We start from the raw sequence: 19,675 nt of genomic DNA, 5'->3' as shown, positions 1-19,675 counted from the left end.
GTAGAGCAGTTAAACATAGCTTAGTATGGGATAGGCTACTATGTAAATGTGTCTCATAAAATTTATTGCTGCGTGCATTATGAGTGTTATGAGTATTATATTTTTAACCTGTAAAAAATGGTCATGACTAGTTATGACAGATGTTATGTTTATTGTAGATATCTACATCACTGTGTCTTGCTGATTTATCTGTTGTGTTCATGCAGCTCATATTTGTCCGCTTTGGACCAAAGGTTTTTCAGGCCCAATGTATTACATTGCATTTGTTTGGCAGACGCTTTTATCCTAAGTGATGTACAATACAGTTAAGTCCATACCAAAGGTCATTGGAACAACTACATAACACAGGTCTGATAAGGTACAATACTATGTAACAGTTATCCATATCCATGAAGATCAAGTCCAGTTCTACCAGTGAGCATAGGATAGGTCAGAAAGTTATGGTCAAACTAGAGTCAAACTAGAAGGAGGCACGACAACGAGCTACAATAATTCCTAGTGTTGAAAGTGACAAATTTTGCTCCAGTTACACTTTTGGCAACAGACTCCATTCATTCTATTCATTATCTTAGATTTTTTCAAATCTGCTGTTTCTTCAATAGAGGAAAAAATCTTATCATACCCAATGATTTATAAATAAAGCATGACACAGTGCATTTCTACCCCAGATACACAGTTAAATACTCTATTAAATTTTATTACTTACAGTAAAATATGGCTGGAAATATAAAAAGACATCAAACCTCACATAATACCAGTGATGAGAGTAGTTGGACACAGCCTGTGGACAAACAAAGCATAGCCATCACACAATCCAAAGAGCAAATTAATAGGATGTGATTGCAGTTAACTACTATCAGACATTTCCAACATGGACTGCCATATAGGTTATTTATTTATTTATTTTTCGTTATACATGTTTTAGAAGTCTCAACAATTAGGGTGCTTTCACAGAACTTTCCAAACTTTTTGCTAAGCTCAGATCTTTTCAACTGGTGTGAACGCACCATGTGGTGCGGAGAAAAAAGTGCAAGGGGTTTGAAAAAAATTGGGGGTCTTGGTCCTCTTGCTAGCAACAAATGAATTGTAGCCTATGTGTGTGTCACTGGCATATCAGCCTAGCAAGCTAGCAAGCTAATGTGCAGCTCTGATGCTACATTAGCTGCGGTTGACAGCTAGGCAAAGGTATTTATTCCATATGGAATTTTCATCATGAATGCCAACCTGACTTCTTTGCTGTCATACTCTTCCAGAGTTAATATGCGATATAACATCACTCATTTCCTTCTGGCCCTGAAGACAGGAGCATGTCTATGTAGATTCCCAAGTACATGTGTCAGGTTTTGTAAGTGCACGCAGTCTTGATAAATGTTCAGAACTATTTATTGAAATTGAAATTAATGAAATTGTACTCCCGTCAATATCTTTCCACATGGTCTACTTGATATTTTATAATGAACCAGACCAATACAATTTAACAACCCAGTGAACTCTGGGTAAAATGCAAAAAAACAAAAAAATATTTCAAAAGCAAGGACTCCCAGTGTCTATGATGTGAAGAACCATTCTTACGTAGCGCCCCAGTTTTTTGCCTGTGGTCAATTACAGCTACTAATAGCTTCCCGTTGTGGAGAATCTTCAGCCTGTTGAATGTGAGTGAGTGGGTGAGTGAGTGAGTTACAAGCCAGGTCCATGAGGTTCTTCTCATTAAAAAATAAATAAATAAATAATTTGACATGGAAAATAAAAAAGTAAACACGCTCAGTTTGAAACTGTATCTCCCTTTAAAGGGTAAAGGTATATTACAGAAAATAAAATGTTTTTCTCTGTGATTAAATGGGATTAGTTAGCTGATGAGTAGTATCACATCTTTATCTGCTCTGTCCTCCTCTCTTCCGTTTCAGGCCATTACTGGCTGATTACTGGTATTCCATGTCCTACCTTTACTACAGTGCTGTGGGGTTCATCGCTACCGTCACAGGAGGCTTGCTGATAACCTGGCTCACAGGTACTATGATCATGGATTACACATGCTCATAAATGGAAATGAACAGTGTGGCTGTGTTAGGGAGTAAGTGTCTTACATCTTTGATTCCTGTTTCCCCAATAGTTTGGGGAAGGTCCTTTCCTGTTTCAGCATGACAATTACCCCGGGCACACAGCGAGGTGCATAATGAAATGGTTTTGTCGAGAACGGTGTGTAAGAACTTGACTGGTCTGCACAGAGCCCTGACCTCAACCCCATCCAACACCTTTGGGATCAATATGAAAGCCAACTCTGAGCCAGGCCTAATTGTCCAATCAGTGCCCAACCACACTAATGCTCTTCTGGCTAATGGAAGAAAATTCTTCAACATCTAATATAAAGCCTTCCCAGAAGAGTGGAGGTTATTATTGCAGCAAAGTGTGGACTAACTCCATATTAATGCCCATAATTTTGGATGAAATGTTGGATATCAGGTGTCCACATACTTTTGGCCATGTAGTGTGTTGGTAGATTATCTATAGGCCTAGCTAATATTAATTTAAAATGGAAGGAATTTGGAATTTGGAAGGTAGCTACAATTGGCTAGTTAAAAAGTGGTTACATTTGAAACGCCACAACAGTCAATTTGCAAGCAGGCAAGAAAATCAATAAATCTGCTGTTATGTAATCCATATGGTTGCCGCCTTTGTGGCTTTTCCGAAACATATGTATTGAACATTTTGATCCAATTTGAATATCAATATTGCATAAGGAAATAAAGTTATAAGCACGTATATGGCCATGAATGATCAAATTGACCATCATTTATCTTCTCTGCATGCTTGAGCATTTTGATCGTTGCATGTAACAAAAGCACTCCAATAGTACCTGGCTGCAGGCCAGCAAAAGAAGCCCAAACCTAGCCAAAGCCTGCAATAGTAGTCTGCGTTTTAGGCCATACCTTGCATTCATGTAGCTGTCAGACTCATGAATACAGTCAGGTAGAAAAACCCTGTTGCACTATGGCTCTGGTACCCATAGAACTGATAGGCCTACTAAATTGACTATATCTCAATTGGTGGTTCATTTTGCTGTCGCCTTCATCACTAACGTTACACACACTCTGTACCATTAGAAAGCTAGCTAACGTTAAACTCAGTCAAAATGCTAAAAGTAAAACTGTCAAAAGTGTGGATGTATTTTACCCAAACGTATTCAAACAATAGGATGTGCCTTTGCAATAAAAATTGTTCTTTAATGTCATTGTTTGCTCATTTTCTTAAAGAAAGTAGACTACTGGTTGAGGCACCATACCATATCTTTTTGGCATTGGCATCATCAAAATCTAAACAATACCCATCCCTAGTTATGAAAAGATAATATGTGGGGTTTGCATGTGAAATAATGGAGAATGCATTTCAGAAAATTAGTTTCCAACAAAGATTTTACAGCTGTAAAAGCAATAGTTTTAATATTTTGTAATTTATTAGTTTGCAAAACAAAAATGGTGACCACAAAGTTTTTGGCTGACATAGCATCACATGTGCACATCCTTATATGTCCATTTTGCCTGAGTATGAGTATCCGAGTATCCTGCAATTGGCTACTTTCAAGATCAGATGTTATTATTGGTAGAAGTAGCTAAATGTCCAGTGGGGAGAATTATTGATTATGGTACTGGAATATTTGTGATTATGTAATCAGTTTTTGTGAATTTTGTCTGGAGGACAGAAGGTATGGAAGTTAATGTTCTTAAGGGCTCATAGTTTGTGGCCATTGTGGTTATTTCTGTGGGAAACCCTGATAAATGCTACACAGGTATGGGGCCTGCCCTGCCAAACATGTAACTCGGTGGATGGCACACCTGCCATCCCTGTTACTGATTTTATACATACAAAACTAAATTTTAAATTGAAGTGTTTTCTTTGTAACTGTTAGATTTTTAAAAATTCAGTTAAGGCTAGTTGAAATTGTTATGACGTGAACATTGCTAAGTGAGACGAAAAGGAAATGACCTGTCAATGTTCACTGAGAATTTCTAAAGTGTTACATTTGTTAATCAGCCTGATGTAAAATTTTGAGAACTTTTGGCTTCTGCCACAAAGATCACAGATATAATAAATAATTAAAAGGCTTTGGGTTTAACAGCATGCACAATATTGAGCAATGAACCTTGCCATTAATCAGTTGCTGTACATCCACGTATAAATGTACAAGCTTGGGTAGTTCTGTTTATAATTCTATTTTATTTTAATGATGCAGGTATATGGTATTTACAATTCATTAGTAATGGGCTACCAAATGTTCTAAATATGTCCTTAAACATACCATTTTAACTTCTAATTTGAACATAAAACTAAATTGTTATAAAAGGACATTGTCTGGCTCAATTTTGTCCACTTTGCATGTAAAACCATTGTTTTAAAATTGACTGAGTTGTAATTCCATGTGCTGGATGATAGGATGCCCTATTTATTCCACCTTTTCAGACAATCAAAGCTGCATAGATAAAAATGGATGAAACAGTCTCAATCCAGCATTCACATAACTCAGAATTCAATTACACCACCCAAGCTAGGATACAAATAAGGAAAAATGTGCTGAACTTGAGCATAAATTCAAGTTAAGCGTACATATTTGAAGTTAGGACGGGGCCCTGAGTAACTCTGTGATTTCATGGAACCTCTAGCCTTTATGAATCCAGGAAACCTAGTTTGCTCATTATGATTGTGCTTATGGCCTACGATAAATCCTTCATCCTTTCACTGCTACCATGAGCATGCTATAACAATTTTGAATAAAATATGTCAGGCTGTGGAAACTGAGGCACCATGTGAGGGACCAAAATTTAAGCTTGAAAAAATTTTCCAAGACCATGAGTAATGTGTTTTCTGCCCCCAAAAAGGAATCTGGAAATTGTGAACTCTTCTGCCATATTTATTTTGTAAATAAGGCATCCGTAACCACATTTTATTTTGTTTATTCTTCAAATAGATTAAGTACAAAGCCCATTATCATAGTGCCGCTTACCGAATGGAAATTTATTTAATGGATACCTTATGTCTGCAGCAGACTCATAAATATAGCATTGTTCTCCATTGCAAGGTTCTACCCCCACTGAGGATGTGAAACCCTGGCTAATACGACCAGTATGTGACCTCTTCTGCTTCTGGTCTGAAAAGTACAAGAGAATGTGTTGGTGTGGTGTTGATCATATGGAGGACAACCTGGTAATACAGCGAAAACACACACATACACATGCACTTTTGTACACACACAATCTTACACACAGGCTGACACCTCTTTTCTTTAATTAATGATATAATTAAGAGCATGTGTGTTACTTAAATCACATTAAAATGAAATCTAGTCAATGGTTAAATATGGAATTCAATCATGATTTCACAATGCACGATATCAATAAATACATTGAAAAAAATATATATAAATACAATATCTATCTTCCATGTTTTGTACTTTTAGGATTTGGACAGCCAAATTGTCCACACGCAGGAAAAATCCCCAGACCATGAGAACTGCCTACGAAAAGAACCTGTGGGAACAGGATGGAGTTATGACCTGCAGAAGGCATCCTACACCAATGCAGGATTCATAAAGGACACACAGCTTTAAGAGGGGACTCACGTTGAGTGTTAAATCAGGACATGGCTTATCACTCAAAGCAGAATCATTTGTTTAAAAAAAAAAAAAAAGAATTCAAGCCCCCTGAAGATTTAATGGAGTTAATGGAGGTGTCATTGCCTATGAGCTGTGAAAGTTTTGCCATGCACGTGATTATGTCTTGCATTATAATGTATCAACGTTTATAGCCTACACTACATAAAGTATACAGAATCTCAACAAAAATGTTGCCAACATAAAAAAAGCCAAATTACTAAAACACAGAAAGCTTCCATTATAAATCAGTAATAACACAAGTCCTGAAAATCTTCATGCACAACTAATTATTGATATCAAAATGATGGTAAGTTAGGATGAAACTCTCCAAAATGTTTCACAGAAACTAAGCGAACCATATAGCAAACCAAACTTCTGATTTTACAGATTATTTTTAAAGTTGTATTTTACAACACTAATTAAATTAATGTTATAACTACATTTGATAATTGTCTCTGTCTGAACAACCACTAAGACTAGCTCTAGCTGCAAGTGACACTGCAGGTGCTGTGAGAGTAGGATGCTCTCTTAAGACTGAGAGCATCCTACTCTCTCTACCAACCTAAACTATTTGTATTCTGAGTCAATGGATAACAGCAAGAAAAAAACAGTATTGCGAATGTTACTAGCTAGCTAGCAGGTCACTGTTGTCTAGCTAGCCACGCTAGTCACGCAAGCAAGCCAGCTACTACTACAAGCCTCCCTCACACATGCCCCCTATTAAAATTATGTTAATGGAGATGTGGACAAGAGTATCAATAACTAAAATTGGACAGCAAGCACTGACTTTAGAATTGCTAAGCCCGGCCAATGTTATTTGTGACTGCAATCAAATAGTCAAGATTTAATTTGTGTAACTTACTGTAAAGAGGCCCTTTAGCCCCTTACTACAGTAAATATTGGAGATACAAACTCATCAGGAGTCATTATTTATTGTAACTCTGAAACGGAAAGGAAGTCAAATCACACAAATTTTATTTTTAATCATTCATTGCAATGGTTACTTGCATTACTCTATCCTTATTGTTGCCCTTCTTGAATGATCAAAAACATTACCAGACAGCAGGCATAATTTCATAAGGAATGTATCCTACATGTGTCAGTTACGGGGACACTGAAAACCATTAACCAAGAAATGTGCTAGAAGGATACATGGGGTGAACTACAAGTTCAAAGCAAGCTAGGACTACAAGTTCTTCTCATACCGTAAAAGCATAAAAGACATGACATCAGTAAGGGGACATTGAAAGGTGAGCAGCAGTCTGGATGTAATGGCAGCTTCTGACAGCACAGCTCAACTTAGTCAGCTTCTAGCACTGTCAGTTAATAAATTCATTAGTCAATGTGTTGATAAATGCATTATAGCACATTTTTCAGTGTGAAAAATAAATATTCTCATGTTCTTTGAAATAATGTTCACTTGTTTGGCAAAGTTCTTTTTTGTAGTAAATAGTGGTGGCTCTTTTGAAAATGATTCTTTAATAAAAAGTCTTTTTGGTGAAGGAAATGTACTGCATGTTGCACACTTGAAGAATGAGACCACCAACACGTGTGAAGCATTTGTAAAGTTTACTTCACTGGTTGTTCTTATAAAATACATAAGGCATAATCAGCATTTGTTTAGTGAACACATCTGTTCACTGTCTTGTGATGTGCTATTCTTAAGTTACGTGATATCATTTAGCGATCACCATACGTTTATATCAGTACATAGCATAATAAAAATGTAGGATTTGCACAGTGACACCAGGATATATATGTATATAACATGAAACCTGCAAGAACAGCAAGGGGCGAACCCGAATCCTCCACAAGAACTTGCTGTTACCATGTGACTTAATGTCTGCAGAAGAGGACCACTTACCTGTGTACCTATCCAGAAAAAGTAGTGGATGTGGATGTGGATCTGAATGAAGAGGAGGAGCTGAAGCAACAGGCAACAGCGAATGAAGACAGGATGGCATCAGAAGAGAACAGAGAGATGCCAGGTACAGAAAAAGAGGAAGCACTTTCTGATTTAAGTTACCAGGAAGGCTCGCTAGCAGCACCTGGTGGTCAAAAGAAAGTATTTTTTTAAAGTACAAAAGGACTATAAAAAGGTCTGTAATTGCTTCATCGATCACTGATTATGGATGTAAATCCTTAAATTAAAGCTGACAGTCTGCACTTTTTATTTTTTTAAATCTCAAGTCCAATGTGCTGGAATACAGAGCCAAACCAACACTGTCCAAATACAACTAGTAATATACAAAATGACACAGACACACATAAAAAGGTACAATCGTTGATTTATTACAGAAAAGGTGATATCCAAAATCATTTAATTTATGGTACAGATCATCTGATAAATATTTATATGCTATTTTTACATGTAAACAAGGATGAAGTAAACAATGCTTGTTATTGATATGATTCAGAGTCACAGCCGCCAACAATTTGTAAAAATTCTACTCTAATGTGCTTTCGCTTCAAAACTCTAAGCAGTTGCTCTAGCACAACTATCCTGATTGATTCAATCTCTCCAGCTGAGAAGGGCATTAAAAAAAGATAATAATCCTTACAATGAGAGGACATCCTGCTCCAGTTAATTACTTTCAGTCTCATTTTTGATTTGGAGATGAACAAGAAATATCTTGCAATTATTGCATATTATATCTTGAAATCTGCAAATTTCAAACCATATTTTTTGTGATGCTTCTAAAAATAGGACCTGGTAATACATTTGAGATATTCAGACAGGAGCAGAAAGGGTGTACAAAAGTTGGGGCTACTCATAATTTGAAATTACTGGAGTGTTGGCTGTCCCACACTGTATTTGGATCTTTTTAGGTAGAGGTTTTCCAAGTTGCTGTTCTATAATTTACAATTAAGAGCATACTGTGCAGGATTTTTATCCTTGCCGTGGACCTGCAGTTACAATCAAAAACGTCTCCTCCTCTGTCCTCAACCCCTCTGACTACCCTCCATTTTACATCTGTTTTCATTTTTATATCTCCATTTTTTAATAATTGTCGCCATCAATGAAAAGCAATTCCAAGGTTGACTAGGTTTTTAATGAGCCCTGTCAGCTTGTCGCTTCGCTTTGCTGTACTTGTGCTTCATTTCCTCAGATACTGCAGCACCTAGCTAGCTACAAATGCTGAAACCTGGCCCCATCCCACAGGCTCTGTAACCACACAAACCTCCTCACACTCATAAACATCCCGAACACATCTTAAAAAAAGAAATACAAGCAGAGAATCATGGATTTGGCAAATGTGTGCAAAAACAGATTGCCAGTGCTTCATAGATATGAGTGAACGTGGTCATTTTATTTTATTTTGAAGGCAAAAATCCTGCATAGTATGCCTTTAAATAAATCCTTGTACATTTCTGCAGTATCTGTTCAAAGGCATTTCTCGTATAGGGTAATATATATTTTCTTATTAATTTAAACTTTCTCCAGTCACATTCTGATGATGAAGGATGAAATGGAAGTCTTTGGAAATGAGGATTGGGGTCAATTCCATTTTCAAATCATTGAATTCACAAAATGAGTTGAATTTCTGTTCATGAACTAAAAAATGCCTATGAAGTTCAATGGATTTTTCAAGTAATATGTTGAATTTCAATTCATATTGTGAATTAACTACATTGGCCCCAGCCCTGTTTAAAATGTAATACTTTAATTGCTAATTAATAGAGAGTATTTAATGGTTTGATTCATTATCATAGCTCATTTCAAGAAGGAGCCCATGTGTATTCAAAATGTCTGCATAGTTTACCTCTCCTTGCTTTATTCTCTCAAATAAAGATTTTTTTTATTAACAATAAACTGAGAACAGTGGCTTGATTTAATCTTAATGTGAAGACATTGTTTAATCCGAGTCACAAATTTAAGCAATAAATCACTTTCACAACATTATTGGTTTTTACTTTCAATGACTTTGAAAAGAAATACTGTGAAAGCAACATATTGCTTAAGTTTAATTTAAAACATTTTCTCAAAATGCCTCCTTTCAATTCAATTCAACTCATATGCAAAACAAGACTGCAGTATCATATCAGGATATGATTGGAAACACCCAACCATTAAATATCTTCAAATAATCCTGATGAAAGAATAACCTCATGAACGACAAATTAAAACCAGGCCAAAATTCAATCGTCCAGTTGTTAAACTGGCATGCAGCCTGTATGTTCAAAAATGGTAAAACTTTATTTAATATTACTAAATGATTATCTACACAACAAAACAAATATATTTATATGAGTTAAGTGCTGTCTTGAGCAGGGATAAGCCATGCACATTCAACATGTATTACTGGACACTCATTTATGCATTTACTCCCCTTTTCATTGCAGTTCATTGCAGGCATGTCTAGAGATGTCAATGGAAAAGCGACAAAGGGAGGGTATATGCCAGTATTCTCAAAACACAATGTCCTAGAATTATTTGCACATTAACTGTAATCCAATTTTTTTTTACTGTGGTTAACCTTGAAGAAGCCTAAACAAACAAAAAATATATTTTAGCCAACCTTGTCCAGAGAAGCCTCAAGTGTCTCCTTGGTTATGTACTCAAGTGTTAACTGAATCCATTATTTACGACGCCAAAATGGCAATTTGAGAAGATACAGAAACTGAGAATTGTGAATATGTGTAAAATTGTGGCTCTACTGGTCCAAGCTTGGCCATTCCTGCATTAGACAAAGGAGGTAATTAATCTATTGCATTTTCAGAATTTTCTGCATAATAAAATATGTGACCATATATATATATTTTTTTTTTCACAATACATCAGGTACACATAAAAATCCACATTTTAAGTGATAAGTACTTGCTTTATTCATTTATATATCTTCTCTGAATATATCTCAGGTGTTGCCTGATTTCAAATCCCGTTTTCCTCAGGGAAGGAAGTTCATATTTTTTAGGGAAGAAAAACTTTAAAGTGCTCATTTTTGTATTTAAATTAACAATAAATCATCCCCATGCAAATGTTAATTGTTAAAGAAGTAAAAACATCCTAAAAAGCAGGATGCCTGTGCTAAGAAAAAAAAACTAACAGAATACACTGGTAAAAATTCAAATTACACCTGAGAAAAGCTGTGGCATTACTTTTTTCACATTTATCATGTGGTGAAAAGCTACAAGGTTCAACATTCATGTCCATGTGTGGGTGGGTGAGTGTGTATGTGTGTGTGTGTGTGTGTGTGTGTGTGTATATTTACACATACTTACACATATATGCATACACACAAATTTCACTCAAACATGTGTATGTATGCATAGCAGGAATATAAATGTAACTTCTAAGAAAACATAAAAATATCTCATTCCAACAAAAGGGAAACAAATTAGTCACTTGCATTGCCTTAATGCCAGCCATAATACCTCTTATGTGACACGCCAGTCAAATTAGATTCAAATCTTAGTGCATACAATACAAATGTTAAGTAAAAGAAATACTGCAAATAAATGCAAAAAGCAATAGCTGACATAATAGAAAATCATTACAACATCAAATTAATTTTTTTTATCTTCATTAAAAGTCAGAGGAAAATGTTCAATGTTAATCAGGAGTCTGAACAGAACACACATTGTGTGCAGACACAGACACATCCTAGGCCAAATAAAATAATTGTTTCTATCACTGTATCCTGGATTTTTGTCATTTGAGTACAACTTAGCCGGTCTACTGCCACAGTGTTCAGCTGAGTGGTGAATCATTTGCACCAAATTAGTATGGCCCCTCCTGTCTATATTCCTGTTGTACCCACATTGTCAAGCAAGCCCTAGGGCTTCACTGAAAATGTCCAATTATAGTTATTTTTTATGTTTGTAAAAGAAAACAATAAATGCAGTGCAGATTTCATTAATATTATCCTTTCAACCTACCACAAATTATGGTGACAGAAATGGAACATAATGTTACCTATAAATGATATCTATCTTTGTTTTCACCTTATTCACACTTATCCATAAAAAAAAGTTAACAGTAATAGCTTAACTACTGAAATTAATATCTATTTTACTTCTAGGCATAAAAATGAAAAAAGCATTTTGAATTTCAGTTATCTACGCAGGAAGAACACAGAACAACTGATAAAAACTCCACCTGGAAGCAAGCGGATAATGCTAATTCTTTAGCTTGCGTTTGCTAAGACACTTGAGGTCATGCAGCTAAATCCAAAAACTGAGTTTCGGCAGTTTACAGTGCACACTGTCCTTTCCTTGCTGAGGAGTCAATTCCATTTAACATGAGAGAAGCAAAAAACAAAAAAAAACACAAGTGATCAAAAAACAAAACAAAATTAAGGCAGTATCTTTGTTGTAATTTGTATGACCTTCATTATTTTGTTTCAGATTGCAAAAAGAACTGTGATACTGCTCTGACCTTTTTTCTCCGCAAAGAAAGTGGAGACCCCTAATTTATTTGGAAAACATGATTTGAAGATTTGTGCAAACCAAATTTTTTAACAAAATTGAAAAGGAAAGGATAGGATAACAGGAAGAGTAAATAACCTTCCCTTTGAAAATTCAGGCCAAAAGTATTGAAATAGGATGATTCCTACCAAAGCTGAAGTGTGGTAAAAGAAAGCAGTAAAAACAAGCTAGCAAGGCTGTGCCTTCACAGCTGTTGTGTCTAAGACCAGTTTCTTGGCATGCATTGCTTCAAATGTTAACCCTTAAATTCTTCTAAGGCAAGACATACAATTTTTATTCTGTTACAGAGGAAAATTCAAAGGCTGAAGGCAAAGAGTAGAGGTGATGAGTAGACGGCAAAACCGTCTTCATGCTTCTCCGTCATTTGAAATGTCCTTAGAATGCTCTGCTAGAATAGATGAGTAGTTACTTTCTGATCTTACTGCAGAAACCACAAACATATACACGCACACGACAGGACAAACTGCACCAAATTTGCAACCCGTGGCTCCTGATCTCAAAGGACGAAGTGGTGACACGGCACTTCTCAAAGACAGACAATGCTCACACAGAAAACTCCACATCAAACCAGGCACTGTGACCAAATGTACAAGGTGTGCTTAGGGAAAAAACCAGCATGCATTAGTCAGAGCATTTTTCTGTTTTTTTTTCTTTTTCTATAAGACCATTTACCAATACAGTTCTTTATACACACTTTTACAGTGTGTTTATGTGTCTGTTTTGCATTTACAAAATCAAAAAGAAAACACTGAGGATGTAATTCTGCATGCTGTTAGGGCAATATACAGTTACTTTGCATAAAGCGTTCTCTGATATTTTTGGTAGCTGTTTTACTGGGCCCACTTGGCAGCACAAATAATCACTACGTGCAACAAGAACACAGCGTGACTGGCCAGCGTCCATGTTGGTATCCATAAATAGCAGTTTGGCTGGTGGGCCTGGCCTTTCTTCCATTGCAGGGCACAAGCTGCAACAGTGCAGGCTGAGCATGGGTGAGAAGAGAGCACTGGTGACCTGCAGCCCTTCATCTGCATAGTAAACATGACAATTGCACAGATACTCCTTCGAAGCATTGAAATTGCACAGACATGGTTTCCCCCTGTGGTAAAAAGCTGAGGCAGGCCATTGACATGGGAATCGAAATGAACACCGACCGAAAGGTCTGAGGACTGGAGACCCAAGGTGCGATATTTGGAAGTGGGCATTGGCAGGGGCTGGTTCAAATCTGGATGTAAGATGATGAATGCATCTCTCTGATACAGATCTTGCCAAATCGGGTCAGTTTCCTCTGTGACTCCCTGCTGAGTTCTGCGTGTGTGCATGGATGGATTGGAGGGTGAGGTTGAGCAAAGCTAAGGCCACTCATGGTGATAACGTTTGCCATTCTTCTTCCTCTCCTTCTGCAGGTGCTCCAGCTCGGCCTCATACATCATCTCCTGCATAAGGTACTTTTCCCGCCGCACACGCTCGCACAGGCCCTTGGGCATGTCTGGGATCAGGTAGGCGATGAAAGACTTGATGCCAAAGACCAGGTGCTGTAGGAACAAACAAATCAACTCATCGTCTCAATGGCTGACTGTGCCAAAAGGACTCTCTCATCAAATACAGCCCTGAATCACCTTGGAAACTCTGGGTCAAGCATATTACTCCATAAAGAGATTCCAATAAAAGGTTCAATGGCACCTGCCACTTTTCACAACTGAGACTGGCAATGGGCCTCAATGGGACTCAAAGCCATGTTGTTTCCTGCCTCCCTGTGCAATGAAATTACACAGTTTTGTGTTAGAATGTCAGATCTTTTTTTACTCATACAGCCCTGGGAAAACTTCATTGAGACTTGTTGTGAAACATTGTCTATGTAAATAATTGATTGTATTTGATAAAGTACCCACTGCAGTGCAGATGCAAAGATGTCAAAATCACAGTTTGGTCAGTTCAGTTATCACCAAAATAGTGTTTGTGCAGGAAAAATTAAATCATTGAAAAATACATATTACAAGGTCTTGAAGTAACTGCAAATCTACATTATGCAGGGAGGAAAGAAACAATTCCAGCAGTACAAAGTGACTAAAGTCTGGCAGTTCTATTATTTCTTGATTCCCTTCACTGCTGTAGATGAAATTTCAGGTGATGACTAGTCTGGTGCCAGCACCACTTGAAAAGCAGTATGCGAAGCTAAAAAACTAACCTCAAACACAATGATGAAGGCCAGTCTGGCAGCCAGAACATGCCAGAACTGCAGAGTGAACTCATAAGGTTCTGGACTCCAGGGAGGTGCTCTGTAGTCTCGATACCTACAAACAGACAAACAAGCCATTGTTTCAAGAGTCTGTCACTGAGACCCAGACCATGTTTTTGTGTGCATTTTTATTTTGTCCTCACTATTATTAACTAGTAGGACCTGATAACCACATAAACTAAGCAATGTCTTTGAATAGGGAGTAGTTTTTGAAACAACGTCTCATATGAGGACAATGAGTATACCTTTACATAATATAATTAATATGTCATATAAAATATAATTAATATTAATTATTTTACAAAATTGCCTTCAACTGAAAAACACAAGAAAGTCACCTGTGCATATCAAACAGTTTATTTCAGTGTTAAAACCTTGCATTACATACAAAAACTGATGTCTGATGCAGCAGTGAATTTTTGATTATTTCATTATATTTATATCTGTATTGTGCCACCATGTGGTTGGATGGGGCTGAGCCTTCAGGGCTGGTGTCTTAATCCTATTGTTGGTGCAAATGCCAATCTTCATAATTTTGAAATAATTTGGGATTATTAGCATTTTTGGGACAAGCTCCATCCATCCATCCATCCATCCATCCATTATCTATACCCGCTAATCCTGAGCAGGGTCACGATGCTGGAGCCTATCCCAGCGTGCATTGGGTGAGAGGCAGGAATACACCCCTGGACAGGCCGCCAATCTATTGCAGGGCACATGGATGAGCTGCACCCACTGCAAATTCATCAGCTACATTTTGACATGACCACAAGGAAAATAATACCTGCATGAAGGTATGCCAGTTGCAAAATACCAAATTTCATGCAAACTGGTCAATTATTTTAAGTGGTTTAAGAAAATTTGTGGAAAAATGGTGGAATCTGCTTTGAGGCAGATTTGTTCATTCAAATTTGAGACATTTACTGATGTTTTCAAGTCTACAGGCTAAACAGTGTAGGAGTTATGATTGTTTAATAATTGCAAATAATTGCAGCTGACCATTATAGTGCCTCCAAGTGACCAATTGCCACCAAATTTGGTACTGCATTGTTGGGTGACACTTTCTAGCAAAATGTCATGTTTCATGACGTCAAGATTCAAAATCAGCCAAGCAATTAAGGAACAATAGATGAGCAAATATAACAAAGAATGGTGGCCAATTCAAGATGGCACCAACCCATGAAGCACATATATGTTCTTAATAAGGCCTTTTGTCATTGTAGAAAGTTTGACATCTCTGCAAAAGAAGGGTGATTTGTACGGAATTTTTGAATTTTTAAAATATTTGGATCTCTATAGCACCACCATGTTGTTGGATTGGGATAAAACTGGTGGAGTGGAGTCTTGATCTAACAGTTAATTGCGAAGTACTCATACAGGGACATTAAGTCTTCAGACTTAAGTACTTCGCAATTAATGGCTTACTGGCTCATTACTATCACTCTAAATTTTCAAATTTGTATGCCCGACCAAACAACAACCATTTCTAATTTTAACAGATTTCAACATCAAAGCTTGATGCAGTTTCTTATAATTTGTACTTTCACTCGCTCTTAGTTGTTGTGATCGACACCATCTAACAGTATCAGTGATTGCGCAGCCAGCTAGCACATTCAAGAGTGCAAAGCATCCTTATTTGAATACAACAGTTTCAAGTTAACAGAAATACTTTTTAGAGCTCAGGGAAGCCAATATTTAGTGTTCTTGTATATAATCTACATGGATGCTTATTTGAGTAGTCTGCTGGTAAAAGTAAAACCATTGATATTAATAAGTTGAAGTATTTGTTTTAAAATAATTTGTGGCACACTTTTAATTTTAGATATTTACTGCCACTGTAACAGCAGTCAAGGGTTAGGGTTAGGGTTAGGGTTAGGGTTAACAATAGCCAGGTGACATTGTTGATTATGTCACAATTGGTATAACATGTTGTATAAGAAAGTGTTATGTTACCCTTTATGAAGCATGGCATTTGCTTATGCATGCTCTATGAAGCCATGTATGTCATGTTTATGAAGGCATCTCAGAATCTCACACTACTATCTGACTGTGTTCTACTGAACCTAAGAAATTGTCCTTTTTTGCTGTCAAGGCCAAGATTCCATCACAGCATTCAGTTTGCAACCGCTAGAGTGAGTTCCTGAAAGAACTAAGATGGCCACGGCATGGGTCCCTGGGTTAACTTGTAAACTTGTCTGTGTATCTTGTATTACAGCCAGCATTCCAGTAGAACTGAATTGGTTCAGCAGAGCAGCACATGCCTCCTTAGAAATTTCTCAGTAAAGGAAGGCCCTACTATGAATGACATCACTGCCCTACCAATAGTACGCGTGGCTTTTTAAGAAGTCCCAAGAAAAAAACTGAAAAAGAAAGAATAAAATTCTAGACCATGGAAATGGGTGGAGGTCCAGTTCCCCCTGGACATACTGTACATACCTGCAGTACCTCGGCTGACTCTCATCCCCCATGTCAAATACAGACAGGCTGCTGTTCATGTAGCCTGTCAGGCATCTGTAAGGAGGACACCACCAGGGGAGTGAAATTCTAAACCAAAAATCCCTCCTGCCATTAAGTTTTATAGTCTCTAACATAGAGGAACATGAGCAGAATATAACTATTTGTTTGCATGGGTCAGCAAGTTATTTGTGAAATTATTCCATGTGAAACTAAAGGAACTAACAAAGACTTCCCATAACCATGAGAACAAACACTGGAAATGTATATACACAATATTAAAATGAATGATATAGTAACAATAACACTTGGCAGACATAAACCGAAAAACTACACAATGAGATCAAAATGGCAATACAAGGTCCCCCCCTCCTTATGATGATTTGTCATTAACTTTGCCTCTGAAGTTATCGCTGACACCTGCACTGAAGCTGAAATAAGCACTTCAGCCATAAACTGCTTTCCACAGCATAGGCATTGGTTTTAGCATTGAATGTGGCTACATAGCTTGTCAATATTCTATAAAGATTTTAAGATTAAAGATTTTTAAAGATTACACTTCCTATGAATGGAGACAATATCATGCTTACTCCTCATTCCCATTGGTCCGGTTCGCACAGGGACCATACTTGAAGGCGTAGACAAAGCGAGGAATATAGTCAGAGGTGATGGCGATGACAAAGGCATTGGTGATGACTGCCAGCACACCAATCCACTCAAGCACTCCATGCCAAATGCCTGAAGAATAAGACCAGTGTTTGTCACAGACTGTATAGAAGCCATTTCTGTCTTAAATATTTATCTGCAATACTGTAATCCTTATATACCAGTACAGTCATGCGGATTATTGCAAAATATTAAATAATCATCTATTTTCACCAAAAGAGCCAGACCTCACCCAAAATCCCATCCATAGTTACTGTTGATAAGTTCATCAAGCTATTGTCTCTGAGAGAAATCTTCCAGCAAGCTAGCTAGCAGCAGATTGTTCTGATACAGCTAAATATGTGTAATTAGCTAGCTATATAGCTATTGTGTGTTCACTAGATGTAGCACAGCAAGTTAATAATGTCTGTCTTTGAAGGTAAATAAAGCTAGTTATGGAGCTAGTTTGTTATCAGTTTGATTGCACATGAACTATACATTATAGGCATTTTACCAGAGATATACCAGAGATAACATCACTAGCTCAGAGGTATCTTGCCAAGTCACACCACTGCCATTTTGGTTTCAAGAGTATGAATGGGCCACAAAGTAATATGTCAGGGATTACATGGAAAATTATTAGTCTGCAGTTTTGATTGGTATATAGAGTAGTTCTCTCAGTACACAGTATTATTCATTCATTTTTCAGCTACATATAGCCAGAAAATGCACAGTAGCCTACAACCTGAAGCAGGAGAAAAATGTTTTCAATAGTTTTTAACATGTTCTGTTGACCGAAATAGCATTAAATTACTAGTCTATAGTAATATTGCTGACATAATCTTTGTGTTCTGTATTTGGCTACTATGAAGAACAAATATATTTTGTGACTGGTTGTGTGCTGGTATTGCTTGGAGCTTCATTATGTGGTTGTTTCGATTGTATCAGCATTTTGTGTGTTTACATGTGGTCAGAGGGTACAGAAGTTATTGTTTGTAAGTGAGAATCCAAATGTGGAACACCTGCCTAAAAAAGTGAAATCTAAGAATGGATTTTTGTACAGAAACAAATGCTTCTTTTTTTGCAAGTCAGAATACCATTTTACAAACAACAATTGTGCCTGTAATAAATTATGGTGACATGCATACCTCTCCCTCCACCTTAACCCCCCTTGACACTGTATCATAGTGAATTGCAATGTACTGTAACACCATAGACATAGATTTTTAACTGACCATTGTATTCTATATGGAACAGTGAGATCTTTTTGTGCAAGCCCCCCAGTGGCCTGGATGTCAGCAACTCAGACATGCAATGCTCCTGCAACCAAACTATGAGTGGAAACAACAATCTCTGTGTTTTGGATTTATTAGTAGAAGATACATGACAACTATGCAAAACAAATGCCACCATTGGACAACGTAGTCCATTTAACAAGCACCCCATCCCTGCAGTCTCATATAACCCCCAAGCATAACACACTTGACAGTAACATCTATCTGGGAGTTCATAACAATATTCTTTCTCCACCAAAAAATTGTATTAATTCATAGCAACAAGATAAAACCAACAATAGCCTGAAGGTATGCCAATACAGTGGTGAAAAATGCTGTTCACTGAATAGTGAGATAAACATGAGGAATTCTTGTGTAATTACGTTACTTAATTCTACTATCAATATCTGTGACTAAATTTGCAATACATATACAATTTTACCATTGATTTTACACATAAAGTCCCACACACCACTTGCTGTTTACACTGGTGTATCTCTTTTCAGTTCATTCTAGTTAGACTGAAAGCTATTTTATCCAGTAGAGGACAGTACAAGCTTTCCAACAGTGTATCGCATATCTAATTAGAAATTTATAACAAAAATTGAGAGCCCCGTGCAACAGCTTGAATTGTTACATTAGTACAATGTTGTGCAGTCAACCGTAATATTACACAGCAATATACAAGCACTTGTTGTGCACTTGTAATTGTATTTGTACCTTTGGCTTTTGGAAGATTTTGTTAATTTTGCCAACTCATCGGCATAGCTAAGGCGAAATCTGGCCTTGCTGACATAGATTTGGGAAAGGGGGCAGAAGAGGAGAAGGAAACATGAAATCCAGCCAGAAGGATGGAAAAGATGCCGTATACTGCTTGTAACATTTCAATTATCTCTGTTGTGTCATATTTTTGATATTGTTATATTCACATTGGTCATAAGAGACTAATGCTTCTAAATTGTAAATTGCTTATTAAAAAAAAAGAAAACA

The 19,675-nt window shown here is 36.9% G+C and overlaps 2 protein-coding genes across 4 annotated transcripts in view; one reads left to right on the top strand and one right to left on the bottom strand.

The window, feature by feature from the left end:
* Positions 1 to 7,146, top strand: part of slc5a12 (solute carrier family 5 member 12) — a 43,942-nt gene extending 36,796 nt beyond the window's left edge. Inside the window, exons 13-15 of the mRNA XM_035419775.1 lie at positions 1,905 to 2,008; positions 5,072 to 5,196; positions 5,450 to 7,146. Coding sequence (XP_035275666.1) covers positions 1,905 to 2,008; positions 5,072 to 5,196; positions 5,450 to 5,599 — 379 coding nt within the window. The 3' untranslated portion in view covers positions 5,600 to 7,146. The remainder of the gene's footprint in view (positions 1 to 1,904; positions 2,009 to 5,071; positions 5,197 to 5,449) is intronic.
* Positions 7,147 to 7,914: 768 nt separating this feature from the next.
* ano3 (anoctamin 3) overlaps positions 7,915 to 19,675 on the bottom strand; it is a 107,091-nt gene continuing 95,330 nt past the window's right edge. For all 3 annotated transcript variants that reach the window (XM_035418806.1, XM_035418804.1, XM_035418805.1), the window contains exons 23-26: positions 17,357 to 17,504; positions 16,749 to 16,823; positions 14,262 to 14,367; positions 7,915 to 13,608 (exon numbers count right to left, since the gene is read on the bottom strand). In XM_035418806.1, the coding sequence (XP_035274697.1) occupies positions 13,426 to 13,608; positions 14,262 to 14,367; positions 16,749 to 16,823; positions 17,357 to 17,504 (512 nt within the window). In that variant the 3' untranslated portion in view covers positions 7,915 to 13,425. The remainder of the gene's footprint in view (positions 13,609 to 14,261; positions 14,368 to 16,748; positions 16,824 to 17,356; positions 17,505 to 19,675) is intronic.

The sequence above is a fragment of the Anguilla anguilla genome, chromosome 5, assembly GCF_013347855.1.
Source record: "Anguilla anguilla isolate fAngAng1 chromosome 5, fAngAng1.pri, whole genome shotgun sequence".
In the NCBI taxonomy this organism is placed as follows: domain Eukaryota; kingdom Metazoa; phylum Chordata; class Actinopteri; order Anguilliformes; family Anguillidae; genus Anguilla; species Anguilla anguilla.
This window is presented reverse-complemented; position numbering and strand designations above follow the sequence as displayed.